Below are 16,096 nucleotides of genomic sequence, written 5' to 3'. Positions count from 1 at the left end.
CCTTCCTGATTGGGCAAACAGATTCTCATGCTAGAGCCGGAATTGGCTCATGCGTTTCTATTGCCTGTTGACTGCACAGTTCCACATGGCGCGCTTTTTACTTGCGTACTAGAAATCGGATATAGGCTTCCTAAGATTTGGTGGTGCCACACTGCACAATTGCATTTTATCCCCGTCTCGTCTGGAAGTCAGCAAGAGCAATTATTTACCGATACGGAACAAGCAGGCATGTCCAAGCTAAGGCATGGCTATTTCATGTTACTAGATTAAAGACTTCCCACTGATTATTAAAACTTACCTAAAGTTTTAGCTTCAAGTCAGTCGTTTAACACAATCCAATTATAACTCTCTTTAAAGGAGAAAATGAGGGGCCCTGAGAAGGGCCTTTTAATTTTTGGTGAAAGTCTGAATGTAGACTGGAAGTTTAGCCGCCGAAGCCGTAGAGGGTTCGGCCCTGGCGCTTGAGAGCGTAGACCACGTCCATGGCAGTGACAGTCTTCCTCTTGGCGTGCTCGGTGTAGGTGACGGCGTCCCGGATCACGTTCTCCAGGAACACCTTCAGCACGCCGCGGGTCTCCTCGTAGATGAGTCCCGAGATACGCTTGACGCCGCCGCGCCGAGCCAGGCGGCGGATGGCAGGCTTGGTGATGCCTTGGATGTTATCGCGGAGCACCTTCCCGTGCCGCTTGGCACCCCCTTTGCCCAGCCCTTTGCTTCCTTTTCCTCTCCCAGACATGATGATGGTTCTAACAAAACTGAAAAGTCTAAACGCAGAAAGACTGCCTCTGAGAAGCAGTCACTTACATGACCAAAGGACCGACCTGTTTAAAGACTGGATAGATGGGGCGGAAACAAAATCTTCTGTTTTCCCCACCTTTTTTTGTTTTATTTTTAGCAGCTAAAAAAAAAAATATCTCAAGTTGTTCCTCGGCCCCCGGTGACTTTTTTCCCTCAGATTTTTCTCTTTTCGTCACTAGAAAAGAACTTTCACACACATTTCTTGGGAAATTCTGCAGAGAGAGTTCGAAAATAAAACAATGGCCAAAACATGTTTAAGCGCAATCTCGCTCTTTTTCTGCCTGTAGAATTTAGGACGGCACAAGACCACTGAGGGTTGATTTTTTTCATCATTACACTCCTACGTCTCACTGTACGTAGTTTCCCTCAGGGCTTCTTGCATTCGCTTCACTCCACATCAACTTGTACCTGGGGCAGTGCCAAAATTATAGAAATGGCTAAAATGTGCTGAATTATAGAATTTTAGGGCTGAGAGTACGCCAGTGATCATTTAATCCAAACACAAAATGAGGGAAACTGAGGCCTAGAGAACGCAGAATGACTTGGTCAGCTGGTGAGTAGGCAGTACAGGATCCCGGATCTGAATCCTACCCAATTCAGTAGCTTTACCTTTATGAGTTGTTAATTAATGCGAAATGCAGTTGGGAAAGCTCTGAATCTGGATAGAAAGGGCTTGGATTCAAATCACGCTTGTGCACTTTACTCCGGGTAGGAGCTTGAGTGATTCACTTAAACTTTTAGGATCTCAGCTTCCTCATCTGTAAAACGAGATTGGACTAGATCATTAGATTGCAAGCATCTTGAGGACAAAGGCTGACATTTGCCTCTTTTTTGTATCCCCAGCGCTTGGCACAATGCCTGGAATATAATAGCAGGAACTTAATAAATGTTTATTGATTCATTTATTGAGTGATAGATGGTAGTCATGGTTCCTCCCAGTTCTAATCCTGATCCTGGAATCCTACTCCTTCAGAGAGGTGAGTGGGGAGATGTGCTGTGAGGGTTGCTAAAGTCATCTTGCTAGTTTAATGGTAGATGCCTCCCAGGTTCCTCGTAGTTATAGTACATTCACTTAAAAATCTCCAGTTTTCATTTTAAAAACCCCAACCTGTCCCCAAAATAGCATTGAGGAAATGATTTGTCTATGTTAGCATACTATACCCTTTCTTGTTTTCTCGGTCTTCTTGAAATGGCTTTGTATTCACTTTTTATACGTTTTGTATTTACTTAGATGTGCATTTGTTCCTCCGGTCACAATATAATACATTACTTGAGGACAGGGACTGTTTATTTTATCTCTGTATCCTTACTGCAATCACCATCTTGGTAGTAGTAGGCTATTAATGAGTTCTTGAGGAATTGAGTTGAAGATACTTCAAACCCCTAATATTTTGCTTCTTTTCCATTCGTTCTTCACTTCTCCTTCCCAAGAAACTTCGAAGCATTTGTAGATTGTAAGAAAAGATCTCAGTTATACAATATTCATTCAGCATTAATCTTGGCCTAGGTATATGAGCATGTCACTCAAAACACTCAAGCCTCCCAGACTCGTCTCTCCCTCCTCCTCCCTCCCAGACTCACGCTGTGCACGCACACACACTCACTCACGTAAAGCTGAGATAGCCTGCACCGCACTCTACATTTTAAACTCACGTTTCGAGTTTTTGTCGAACCTGAAAGATTGGCCAGCTGTAGAGTTAATTGCAGAGTGAATGCAGGCTCCAGGAACGGTGTTTGGGAAAAGTTTGTTTTGTACAAATAAAATTAAAGAAACAGGCACAAATCATTCCCAATTTTAAAATGGAAGCGCCAGCTTCTAATAATCCTATTAGGAGCCGATCAAAAACTTCTAAAGGTGTAGCAGAGTGGCGCAGCGGAAGCGTGCTGGGCCCATAACCCAGAGGTCGATGGATCGAAACCATCCTCTGCTAAGGTCTTTTAAACTATATCAAATGATTTTAATAGTGACAGAGTAATGATAAGAAGTTTTAAAAGCATATAATTCAAGGAGCAGGAATATTTCCCCATGCATTGAGGAGCATGAATCTGTATACTTGTAATTATAATTTCCAAAGTAAATATTTCTGTGTAAGAGCTGAAAAAAAAAAGGCATGCTATTAAAAAGTGTGAAAAGAGGCCTGATTAATGAAAAAGGTTACTTAGAATCTACCCTAAATGTGAACTCCTGGGAAAGTACTGTTTTCTCACTCTTCCTGGGCACACAGTAAGCCCTTAATAAATGCTTTCTGCTTGACTGTTTGAAACACAGTTTTGTTCCTTTTACCAGCTTGTCATGTGAATATTGTGATTTGTAGCTGAAACTAAAATAAATATATTTAGCTGAAATAATTTCTCATTCCCAAGATTATCTTAACCGTTACTTTACCAATGGTTCAGGCCATTTTCCAGGGCTCACCCCTATTTTTTCCTTTTCTTGCTACATGTACCTCTTGTGGAGATTTTAATAATCATTTTTGTGTAGAGGTCCCCAAATTGGTATCCCTAATATCCCTTCTGAATCATAAACACATGTCTTCACAGCTGCCTGTTAAATATGTCATCTCAAAATCAACACATCCAAAACAGAATTCATGATCTGTTCTGGTAAACCAGCTCTTCCTATACACTTCCAATGCTTCCAACCACCCAGCTTCAAAACCTCAAAGTTGTATTTGGCTCTTTCCTCTTTCTCTTGGCTCTTCCACTGCCATCTCTTCTCCCCCTCCCCTTGCCGCTCCCATCCTATCAGCCTTGCTGACTTTATCTCCACAGTCTTTCTGCATCATCCCCTTCTCCACTCACTCAAGCACTGTTGTCTCTCACCTGGACTAAATGAAGTCTCTTAATTGGTCTCCCTGCTTCTACCCTCTGCCTTTTTCAATTTGTCCTCCACACAGCTGCCAAAATGACTTTCCTATATTTTCTTTTTATTTATATCTTTCGCTTTTATGTCACTTTTTTTCCATATGTAACCTTCCCCCTTCTGCCTAAACAAAGAATAATGTCCTGAAACAGAGACTTTTAAAAAGAGAGAAAAAAAGATATTCAGGAAAACTAACCAACATATCAAAAGTCTGATGTGTTGAAGGGTTTTTGTCGTTGTTCTACTTACATTATTGTAGTCAATGAGTATGTTGTTTTCCTAATTCTTCTTATTTCACATTGTAGCAATTCTGATAAGTCTTTCTCAGTTTCTTTGTATCCTTTCTTGTAACACAGCAATATTCCATTATATTCATGTACTACAATTTGTTAAATAATTCTCAAAGGATGGACATCCTTCCAATTTTTTGCTCTGACAAATAGCATTGCTATGAATATTTTGGTTTTTCTTTCTTTCTAATTTTGACCTCCTTTAGGATATATGCTAGCAATGATATCTATGATCAAAATATATGAATATTTTAGTCACTTTCTTAATGTAATTCCAAATTTCTGTCCAGAATAGTTGGACTACCACATAGCTCCGTTAACAGTATATTAGTGTGCCTGGCTTTCTATAACCCTTCCAACATTGACTATTCCTATTTTTTATCCAGCATTGCCAATTGATTGGGTCTGACCTGATACCTTCGTTGTTTTATCTTTTTTTTCCTTATTATTAACAATTTGGAACTATCTTTCCTATAGTTGTTAACAGTTCTTTTGAGAATGGTTTGTTAATATACTTTTCCTACTTATTCATTGGTGTACGGCTGTTGGTCTTATAGATCTGTGTCTTTATATATTGTCTGTATGTATCTTTATATATTTGTGTAGTTCTTTCCATGTCTCAAAATAATCTGCCTATGACACAGGTCCCACTATATCACTCTGCTGTACAAAATCCTTCTTTGGTTCCCCATTGCCTAGAGCAGTGTTCTTAACCTGGGATTCACAGAAGGGCTCCATTGGTAGATTTTAGGTGGGGTCTGTGAATTTAGATGGGAAAAATTATAATTTTATTTTTACTAACTTCTAACAGAAATTGAACATATTCCTTGATTAGGAGTTTAAGCAAATTATTCTCATAAGTGCTACTTCTATAAGCACCAGGGATCCATGATACATTAAAAGGTTAAGAACCCCTAGATCAAAGGATCAAATATAGATGCCTGAGCTTGTCCTGTAAGACCCTCCCTGATCTAGAACCTACTTACCTTGCCAGCCTTATTTCTTATTAATCCCCCTTTTGGGAGCTTTATTGGTGTAAATGGGGCCAAAATGCCTAGGTCCAAAGAGAAGTAAGGGGTTAGCTGGTCAAGCCCAAAACTACAGGATTCAGAGGCAGCAGGAGTGGGGCAGTAGTGGCACAGGGAGGGAGAGACTCCTGGATCAAGCAAAGGGAGTACCTACATAAAGGATAGGAACTCATAGAACCAGCTGAAATATTCTTGGATCAAGAGGGACTGAGAACTATGGAGTAGTAAGAGTCTGAAGTAGAATTTGGAGGAACAAACAAAGACTTTACCTTTCATAGATACTGTGAGTTGTGTGGACTGTGCAAGTCTCAAAGAGCAGAACTCCACTCTATTCATCTGGAGTTCTTTGAGAGGTATCAGCCCAAGAAAATATTCTAAGTTTAGAGGACTGTATCCTTCCTTATAGAGATGGGTTTATCAGAGAGGAAAGTGGTTTAACTCTAGCAGCAATGAGGGCCTTTCCCTTGGTGGTTTGGGGGTAGGAAGGACTTAATAGTAATTTCTCTCATTTTTCTTACCTTATTTTAGAGGCCTCTTAACCTAGAGTCTGTGAGTTTGTTTTTAAAATCATTTGGATAACTATTTCAATATAATCAGTTTACTTTGCAATCTTATATATTTTATTTTGTGTATTTAAAAACATCATTCTGAAGAGGAGTTCCATAAGTTTTACTAGACTGGATTATTTGTTTATCTATCTATCTATCTATCTATCTATCTATCTATCTCCCTATCTATTTCTCCTGTGGCTCAAAGCAATATCATAAATATAATGATCTGGCTTCCAACCTCATCAACCTCGTCATGAAACTAGTCTCTCCAAAGTTACCAATGATTTTCTAATTACAAAGTCTAATGGCCTTTTTTACTTTTCACTCTTACCTCTGTCAAGATGCTGTCAGTCACCTTCTTCTAGACATTCCCTTCTCTCCAGGTTTTCATGACACAGCATTCCCCTGGTTCTCTTCCTGTCTGATCATTCCTTCTCAGTCTTTGCTAGATCTTCATAGAGGTCACATGCACCAAGGGTGGGTGTCCCCCAAGGCTCTCTCCTAAGTTCTCTTTTCTCTTCTGCTTATATTATCTCAGTTGGTGTTCTTACTAGCTCCCATGGATTCAATTATCATTTACATAAAAATTATTTTGAGACCTATATATTCAACCCAAACTTTTCTGCTGAACTTCAGTACCATATCACCAGCTGCCTTTGAACATATCCAATTGGTTGTCCCCTAGGTATCTCAAACTCAAGATGTCTGAAACATAACTCATTATCCCCCCTGTCCCCAGCCTTCTCTTCCAAACTTTCCTTATTACTGTAGAAAGCATCACTACCCTCCTAGTCAACCCATCCTGCAACCTCAGTGTCATCCTTGGCTCCTCATTCTCACTCACCCCATCTATCCAATCTGTGGTCAAGCTTTGTCATTTCTACATTCACAACATCTCTTCTATATTTCCCTTTCTCTTCACTCACACAGAATGGTAGGTATCATACCTGGACTATCCAATAACCTCTTTTTAAAAAAAAAGTTTCACGTATTTTGCTTTTATATTACCAATATGTACACATTACTCCCACTTCATGAGACATCTCTTATAACAAAGTAGAACAGTTAAGAACTAACAATAACCAGGGATCTCATCAGAAAGTGCACAAGACCGTTCACATCTGTGGCATATCCCTACCTCTCTATTAAAAAAAATTAACAAATATATTTTTTGTTTCTTTCACTCCACTGAAAAATGGAAAAGGAAAAACAAATTTCTTGTAACAAATATGCATAATCAAACAAATTCCTTCAGTTGTTGTGTATAATATATAAGTCCTATTCTGTGCCCTAAATCTATTACCTCTCTGTAAACACAGCATGTTTCTACATTAGTGCTTTGGAATTAAGAGTGGTCATTGTACTGATCATAATTCTTTTAGTTTCCAAAGTTGTTTGCTTTTACAATGCTATTGTTACTGTATAAACCATTCTCTTGGTTCTGTTAATTTCATTCTTCATGAGTTTATGAAAGTCCTCAAAATTATTCATTTTTATAATATTGATGTTAAAGTATAAGTCAATCCTCTGCTTGTGCTCATTTCACTCTCTGCATCGATTCATAAAAGTCTCTCCCTGTCTTTTAAAAATTATCTGTTTCCTCATTTCTTACAGTAAAATAGTATTCTATCACATTTACATAATACAATTTGTTCAACCAACGGAGGAGTGTCCCCTTAGTTCTCTCTCTCTCTCTCTCTCTCTCTGCCATCACAAAAAGAACTGTTATAAATATTTTTGTACATAAAAGATCTTTTCCTTTTCGATATATTTTGGATATAGGGCTAGCAGTGATATAGTTTGATAAAGGTGCAAATTATTTCAAAACTTTTTAAAAAGTAACTAATAGCCTCTTTTAAAAATAAATTATTTTAAAAATAATTTTTGTTTTACTTAACCTAAAATTTTCCTGGATTTCTCTCTTTTGCTTCCCAAAGAGTCTCCTTTTTAAACAAAGAATTTTTTAGAGAAAAATTAGCTTAAGGATATTGAAAAAAAAACTGACAGCATAGTAATGTACCGCTCTAATAATTCCCCTCGCTTCTCCACCTCAATCTCTGTAGAGGAGGTAATAGCCTATTAATTTGGTCTCCCCGACTCAAGTCTTTCCCCACTCCAGTCCACCCTTTACTTAGCTGCCAGAGCGATTTTCCTAAGGGACAGGTCTGACCATGTAACCCCAACCCCAAGAAGTTCCAGTGGCTCCCTATTACTTCCAGGTCAAAGATAAATGCTTCTTAGCATTTAAAACTCTTCATAATCTGGCTCTTTCCTGCCTTTACAATCTTCTTACACTTTACTTCCTGTCCCACTACACTGGCCTATTTGCTATTCTTCGCACAGCAATTTCGTCTCCAAGCTTTTGCTATGCTGTGCTCCATAGCTAGAAAGCTCTCCCTCCTTACCTCGGCCTTCCCTTCGAGACTCATCTCAAATCCCACCTTCTGTAAGAGACCTTTTCGGGTCTTCCGCCCTTCTCGCTTAAACTCCCTGTTAGTGCCTTGACTCAAATTGCCTTCTTTCAGGCATGTGGTCTTGAGGCCACAGGTTCCCCACCCAGCACACTCTCTCAATAGTAACTACTCACATTTTCTCTCTCCCACTAGAATATGACCTCGTTCGCGTCAGGGACAGTGTTTTTGCTTTTCTTTCTATCCCCAGGGTTTAGCAATGTGTCTGACATACAGTAAACACAATGAATTCTTGTGGACTGACTGGCTTCCTGAATGAGAATGGAAAAGGAAGAAAGCCGAACTGATGAGGGCACAGTCTCTAGGAACCCCTTGAACCCTTGAACTCTCCTTGAATCTTGCCACTCGACCTGGCCTTGGCCTGAGGCTATAACCATTAAGCCCAAATGCCTACCTTGCCCAGTCCTCTATTGTCCAGCTGTTTCCCACCCTTAATCCTGTTTCCCATCCTTAATCCTGATCAAAATATCTATACCCTAGCTCTGTTACCCTAGCCCTTTATGGTCTGTCATTTCCATATAGCCTTCAGCTATTTTCCCCCACCCTGGAGTCTGACCTCATCCTTAAGTCCCTCCCTAGACCCCTCTTCTGGTCACCCCAGACCACCCCTCAATCCCTCCCACAACCTTTGTGTATATAATCTCCATCTTGCCTCCATGAGGTGGGTCAGAACCAATCTAGCTCAGATGGGTCTGGCCCTTTTTCCTTACAGGCGTCGCAAGGGGTGGGATCTCTCGGGGCAGGCTTATTTGGCTAACTCTTAATAAACTTTATCCCTTCCCTTGGCTGAGAAGGCTTGAGTTGAATTCTTTCGGCAGGACCCAGCGTGTCGGTACTTTGGGGTGTTGAGCACCTCTCACCCCAAACCCTCATCAGAACCAGAAGACAGGCCTAGAGAGATGGTCTAGATGTGCAAAAAAGAGAGGAAAGGTGGACATAGTGATTAATTGTATGGGGTGTGGGGTGGGGAACAGTGATCTATAAGAGGTGAGGGGTCAAGAAAGGCAGGCAAGCACGTACAGGACTGGTGCTCTGGGAGAGAGACAACCGAAATTCCTAGTGAAATGGAAAGAGTATGGATCACTCAGCAAGGATCAGGTAAAGTCTCGACGGGTCAGACAAGGAGAGACATTACATTATCTACGATATGCTACTTCGTTTCCTTTTGACATTTTTAAAATCGAACCTCGTAGTCGGCAGGATTCGAACCTGCGCGGGGAAACCCCAATGGATTTCAAGTCCATCGCCTTAACCACTCGGCCACGACTACTCAATGTTCCGGGAAACTCCTAGAACTTTGAAATAATTTGAGGTGAAGCGTTCATTTAGCATCCTAAAAACAAATCTCTTTTTAAAAAATATTTTAAAAATCAAACTAATTTCAGAAGACAAAGCCTGTTTATTAGGCTTTCCAATTCTCTTTTCTCTTCAATTCACGTTTATTCTTCTGAATAAAGAAAGATTCTTATCCAGAGATTTCAAGCTAATTCAGGATAAGGACCAAAACGTTTTGAGATTTATGACTATTTACAAAAGATCTACCCAAAAATCCATACAGCATTGAAAAACTACTTCTTTGTGCTTTGAGTTTGGAGGACCATTTCATTGAGTTACGACATCAGCACACACGTTTGGGACAGGCACTGACCCTGGACAGGGCCAGAGATGAACAGGAGACAGAGGGAGCTGGGCCGAATTTGTTAAATTATACAGTCACACGATTATTGCACAGCTAAACTACACAATTGTTAAGCAAAATTGTTTAAGTTAAGGCAGTGTTTATGATAATATCAAACTACTCCCTGATGCAAAGACTTATCTTTTCAATAAAAATTTTCTCCTACCAATAGTGTATGATTGTGAATCTTGGAGCATCAAATCTCTGAGGAATTATAGTTGTAGGTGTGATTCTTTTCCATTTTCTTCCATAGATTCTGAAAAAAAGAATCCAATGATGATCGGGGGGAGGAGCAAGAAGAGGGGCTTTCTCTAAATATTTTTTTGGGAGATAATTCAAATTCTTTGGTTTACTACACTTGTTGCCAGGGTATCTTTCTTTCTTTCTCTCTCTCTTTTCCTCTTTTCCTTCCACCATCCCTCCCTCTTTCCTTCCTTCTTTCTTTTTTCTTCCTTCCTACTTTCTTTTTTTTTTCTTCCTCCTTTCTGCTTTTTTTTAAGGTCAAAAATTTTAAAACTAAAAAAAGAAGACCAAGAGAAAGGCCTCCCTCCAGTATCTTCACTGTATTCTTTTTGTATCTCCCCCTCATCCCTCATCTATTGAAGAATACGGAATAGAATTACACAATCGTTCCAATTGAGTTGCCATCTGCACCAATGGAAGTAATCCCTTTATTAATGAGATCACAGATCTATAAAACACTGAAGAATACTCACTGCAAAGTACAGTAGCCTTCACCTAGTAGGTGCTCAATATTTGTTGAATTGAATAAGATGATATTTATATAGTACTTTAGGGTTCACAAGTCACTTGACATTATTTGATCCTCCCAACCATCCTATGCGACAACTGCTACAAACATCATTAGTTTACATTATTATTCCATTTTATCTATTGTGAAAGCAGTATTTTTCACGGATTACAGAACATCTAAAAATTTTCTGCATTTCATCTTGTTCTGGGTCCGGAAACCATGAAATCTATCGTTAATTTAAAAACAAAACAAAACGAAAACCCTTGTCCAATGCAAGAATAATTCACTGAAGGAAACACGTTAATTGTCAAATCCTTTTTATGAGTCGCAAATGAAGAACGCTGCATCGCCTAAGTTTCCGTAGTGTAGTGGTTATCACGTTCGCCTAACACGCGAAAGGTCCCCGGTTCGAAACCGGGCGGAAACAAGCTTGTCAGTTTTAATTTCACAAAAACCTAGTCTTTCAAAACGTTATTTCGCTCTCACTCGTGTCACCCTCCGGCTTTTAGAAAATTCTAAAGAGAAACTGAAGAAAAAGTAAAAAATTCCTCTTTTTGTAGTAAATTTTTTTTGACGTTTAAAAAACTCTGTGTTGAAGGAATTGATAGAATCCTGAGAGTAGTAATTGTTTCTTTTTCATCTTTCTACTCCCAGTGTCTAGCACTGGCCCATGGTAGGCAATAAACAAGGCAACAAGCCTTTATTAAGGGCTCACTAGCAGAAGGTTAATCAGTGCTTGTTAATTGATGATTAACCTGTCCGGAAAAACAGGTCTAGAAGCCCAGTAATGAAACATGTTAAAATCTCCAGAGAGTAAGGAGGAGCATAAAAAGTATATAATTAGGCATACATTTCTGTCACAGCCAATGTGAGAATTTGTTGTACTTCATCACAGCATATTTGATAAAGGCTTCTGTTTTTCTTTCAGGGTTTTTGTTTTTGTTTTTTTCTTTTGATGGGGGATGGGACAGTGGTGGTGAGGGGAGAAGTTGGGGGAGGAGAGTGGAACTAGTGATAGGGAGAGGGAGAGAGAGAGAGAGAGGAAGGAAGGAAGGAAGGAAGGAAGGAAGGAAGGAAGGAAGGAAGGAAGGAAGAAAGGAAGAAGGAGAGAGAAAGGAGAAAGAGACAGGGAGGGAGAGAGGGAAAGGGAGGGAGAGGGGAAGAAAGGAAGGGAGGGAGAGAGGGAGGAAGGAAGGAAGAAAGAAAGAAGGAAGGAAAGAAAGAAGGAATGAAAGAAAGAAGGAAAAAAGTAAAGAAAGAAAGGAAGGAAGGAAGGAAGGAAGGAAGGAAGGAAAGAACAGATGAAGGAAGGAAGAAAGGAAGGGAAGAAAAGAAAACAGAAGGGCAATGAAGCATTTTTTTTTAAATGCACAGAAGAGAAAAGAAGGAAGGTCAGAAAGAAAACCGATAAGCAGGATAGTTTTGAAAATTATGTTAACTTTATAGTATACAATTGGAGGAAGAAGTCAGCTTTGTATGTGGAAGTGCTCATCTTGCTTGGTGTTTGTTAACTTCATAATAAAAAATAAAACTTAAAAAGAGAAAAGATACAAAGATTTTCCAAATTACATATTTTCTACTTCAAGAAACTAACAATCTGCAAGCAGACTCAGGTATGGGTAGAAATATGGAAAGAAAACCAATCAATGGGATCCATGAGAGTGAGAGAAGACACAAGGACAATGTAGACACCAGTCATTAGGACATTTGGAGGAGGTTGATGACAGACTTTCTGACATAATAACCCAGGTTGGCCGAAACCTAGAGTGCCTGAAGGGCAGAAAAGAGAACTCAAACTGGAAAGACTGGGTAGAGTCAGGCTTAAAAATTTTTTTTAATTGTACAGAACATTTATTTCTCTCATGAGAGATGCTCAATTATTATTATTGTCACTGAAAAGTCATTTCAATCAATACTTATGTATATTTTCCTCCCTCAGGCAACCTGCTTCATAGTAGGGAAAGGAAGCTGTGACCCATTTCACTACAAGTACAAATCTACAAAATATTTACAAGGAAAGTTTAAAAATAAGCATACTAAAAAGGAAAGACAACTGGATAGCTGGGGGGTGGGAGGAAAGTACCAGTATGGAGTCATGATGTCATAGTCCAGAGCTGGGGAGAGAATGTATATTGGATGACCTGGGTACCTCAGGAAAATGGAGGCCCCAGGAAGAATTCAGCAATGATATCTTTTTCCTGTGTTTGACAACTTTATCCTTACCAGCTAATGAAAACCAGTTAACATATGTCCCCTGTTTATGTTGGGGCAGCCAATCAGGAGGTTAAGTTAAGAGTACTTTCTCAACCTTCTTGGAGAACTCCTGATATAAACACTAAATCAGCAGCTGCAGTTGATCTGGGGATACTGCTACCAAGCAGGCCAGTGGGAAATCAAAATTTTCTTACTCCCCAAAGTTCACAAGGTTATTCTGGTCAAGGCCAGTGTTTACTGTGAAGGGAACTATGATTTTTATACCAATATATATGATATGTGTAATGAATATACTAATAATTTAGAATTCTCAAGAATTGCCTTTTCCAGTTTGTGAGTTAGTGCTCACGATGCAGCTTGAAATGACCAATCAAACTTTGATAAGGCTCACAATCACTGCCTGTATAACTGAAGTGAAGTGAATCACAGATTGTAGAACCTGTTTCTTTCACAGAACTCTGGTCCTGTGACCCACCAAGTAATGACTCCCAAAGACTTGAGTTCCCAAAGAACTTCAGGACAACTGTACCTTAGTATTGTGGGATTTGTGGGCTGATCATGGGAAACCACTCTGGCCTTGGGAATGATTGTCTGTAATCTACCTTCCTCCTTCCCTTCCCATTGTGATTTATGTATATAATTTCTGCCTTCACTTCAGCAAGGTGGGATTCTGATTAGAAGAATTCCCAATTTACAAAAATGCTTGTCATAATGAGATTACTGGCACTTTGTATCTGGCCTGCTGTTTTGTCATTCTCAGTTTAGAAACTGTCTCAGTAAAAATCCTGTTAACAATACAAATATTCGTTCTGTCCCTTCTACCCACCCTTCACTTTCTATTTTTTTAATCAGGGACTTGGCTGACTCCAGAAGTAGTAGCTGCTCCATTATTAAGATGGCATGCTGTTCTAATACAAGATTCTAAACTGGATTCCACTTTATACAAGCACACAATTCACTGATTCTCTTCAACTAATCACAAGACATTTCCTGTTTGGTATCTACTTTCATTCAAAGACCTAAGTACTTTGCTTCTCTCAAATTGGACTGGGGAATAAACCTAAATTGGTTCCTACTGGTTTACACCTGTGATTGATTAATAGATTCCATAATTCAAAGAGGTATTTCTCAACTAGTAAAAGTATCAGGGTATAAAGCATCATGTTAACTCTATTAATTGGAGTTTAGGAGTATTTGACATCCATCTTATGTAAAGAAGGAATTCCTAATAATTAGAAATGTACAAAAGTGAAATGGACTGCCTATTGCAATGACAGATTTCTCCTTATTGGAGGTACCCAAGTGGAGACTGGATGATGCCTGTTGGGTATGTCATACTGGGGCCTGTTTTTATTTGCTTGTTTTATTTTATCATGGGTTAGCTTTTCAGATACTTGAAGACAATTGACAACTCTTGTTAGGGAATTCTTTCAACTGAAAGAAATAGGTATGCTTGGAAGAAGCATACCCTTTATGTTGATTGTGGTGATGATGAAGGAGTGTCTGATGGCGTTGGGTCAAAATAGTTTTAGTTTGGGCCAAATTAAAAGCAAAGAAATTTATTAGCTGTAACCGGGCGAGTTAGAGCCGACCCCTGTCCTCGTTGGACCACCGCACGCAGGGTCTGCTGAGGTAAACTCGGGGCTCTGAGGCAAGGGTGGAACAAGATGGCGACAGGAGGAAGCGTCTCGCTCTTGTTGACAATGTGGCAGTTCCAGGTATTTGTCCGGACTTGCCTGGTTACAAGGGAATCATGGGGAGAACACAGGGAGGAAAGGGGAGGAGAGTGGGAGGAATCAAGGGACCCTAGCACCTACGTAACTAAGGCTATAAAGGCTTTGCTGCTGGCTTGAATAAACGGAGTTGCTCACCATCTTGCCTCCTGCCTCATTCATTACTCGTGAGACCAATCCTTTGCTGGACAAAGGCCTTGGGGGTCCGGGGTCTTAGGGACTCCAACAATTAGCATGCTAAGGAATACTTCCCTCAGTGAATACTAGCTTCACTTTCAATTGCCAGCCCTCTGTTGAGTCCACAGATGGCACTCTTCTCTGTTGTCAGGGGTTCTATTTCTTCAAGCTGCTTCTTCATTCAAGTGACTGCTTTTCTATATCCATATCTATCTGAAGTATGGGTCTTACTCAGTTGAGCCTCAAATTGAACCAATGAACTCTGGGTATCCAATTTTGCCTCAAACTCTCTTAAACCAATAAATTGGGGCTTATTTCATGGTTAACTCCCTAGTTCTCTCCTCTAGAGTCATCAGACTCCAGTGGCAACACACAGGTCAAGATGACTGGCAATGGCCCCAGACGTAGTGGGAGACTTTAGCTTTTTTCAAGCTAACATCTTTCCCAGGTGTCAGTTTGAGGCAATTCCCATTCAGTAATTAAAAGCTAGGTAAGAGCTGAGGCAAAAGATAGCCTAGTTTGTCTTCATAAAAGAATCAATCTAGGAAGGGAAGACTCTCAGAGTTTCTGGCCAGAAAACCTACACTCAGAGAAGAGCTAGCAATTCAACTCTTTAATGGTCTTAATGGATGTGGCCAGTTTTCAGCTAACCCAATCACATTGAGCCATAATCATAATTATGTGTATATTTCATTACGCAATTCAAGTCTATCACCTCCAATAGAAATGGCTATCAGGCCTCATCATAAGACCTCTAGAGTCACAACTGTTAGAGGTCTTAAATCTATCAGTTTGTTTATTTCTACAATGTTCTAGGAACTGCATAAATTATTCTCCTGGTTCTATTCATTTTACTCTGCAACAGTTAACACAAGTCTTCTCAGGGTCCATGGAATCCATTTCTTTCATTATTTCTTTTTTTTTTAATTTTTGAAAACTCTGAACTTAAAAAATACCAAATAAAATGAACATTTCCACATACTTAGTAGAACAAAGAAGGTTGTAAATGAAACAGCAACCCTTTATTACGAGCAGCTTCTTTCCTTTTTCTAGTCTGTGATAATTTCAATAGATAACTTTCAAAGCTGCCCTCCTTGTATGTAATTGCTTCTGTTCCCTTGTATGCATTTTTAATTTCAATATCTCTTGTTAATTTTTTTCTTTTAGGTCTTTTAGCCACCCTAACCCCATGTCCTTTCCACTCATCCCATTTGAAAAAAGGAAACGCAAAACCACTGTAACAAGTATACAAGTTGTAACAAGTTGTAACAAGTATGTGCTTTGTGACTACTAGGCACAGTTGCCTGGTAATTGACCATCTACATCACACAAAGGTCTGTAGACAGGAAAACTGTAACCATATGTGGCCTAATTATGGGTCTAATTACAATAGTTATTTCAAAATAGCACTAATTATAAGTGATATTTTGAAATATTTGCAATAACTCTAATGTGATATGAAAATATAATTTTTCCTGATGAGAAGGTCAGAGGTCCAATTAATATTACCGTCTATTATAATTTACTCTTTACCTCGCT

General features: G+C 39.4%; 1 protein-coding gene and 3 non-coding genes across 4 annotated transcripts in view; 2 read left to right on the top strand and 2 right to left on the bottom strand.

Annotated features, from left to right (window-relative positions):
- Window positions 1-424: 424 nt before the first annotated feature.
- LOC118856634 (histone H3-like) overlaps window positions 425-16,096 on the bottom strand; it is a 191,429-nt gene continuing 175,757 nt past the window's right edge. Inside the window, exon 3 of the mRNA XM_036767043.1 lies at window positions 425-746. Coding sequence (XP_036622938.1) covers window positions 425-746 — 322 coding nt within the window. The remainder of the gene's footprint in view (window positions 747-16,096) is intronic.
- TRNAM-CAU lies at window positions 2,658-2,729 on the top strand. The gene has a single exon. It is a non-coding gene; the product is annotated as a tRNA-Met (tRNA).
- TRNAS-UGA lies at window positions 9,190-9,271 on the bottom strand. Its single transcript has one exon. It is a non-coding gene; the product is annotated as a tRNA-Ser (tRNA).
- On the top strand, window positions 10,788-10,860 carry TRNAV-AAC. Its single transcript has one exon. It is a non-coding gene; the product is annotated as a tRNA-Val (tRNA).

Source organism: Trichosurus vulpecula, chromosome 7 (assembly GCF_011100635.1).
Source record: "Trichosurus vulpecula isolate mTriVul1 chromosome 7, mTriVul1.pri, whole genome shotgun sequence".
Classification (NCBI taxonomy): Eukaryota; Metazoa; Chordata; class Mammalia; order Diprotodontia; family Phalangeridae; genus Trichosurus; species Trichosurus vulpecula.
The sequence above is the reverse complement of the archived record's forward strand: the minus strand, read 5'-3'. Positions and strand labels throughout refer to the sequence as shown.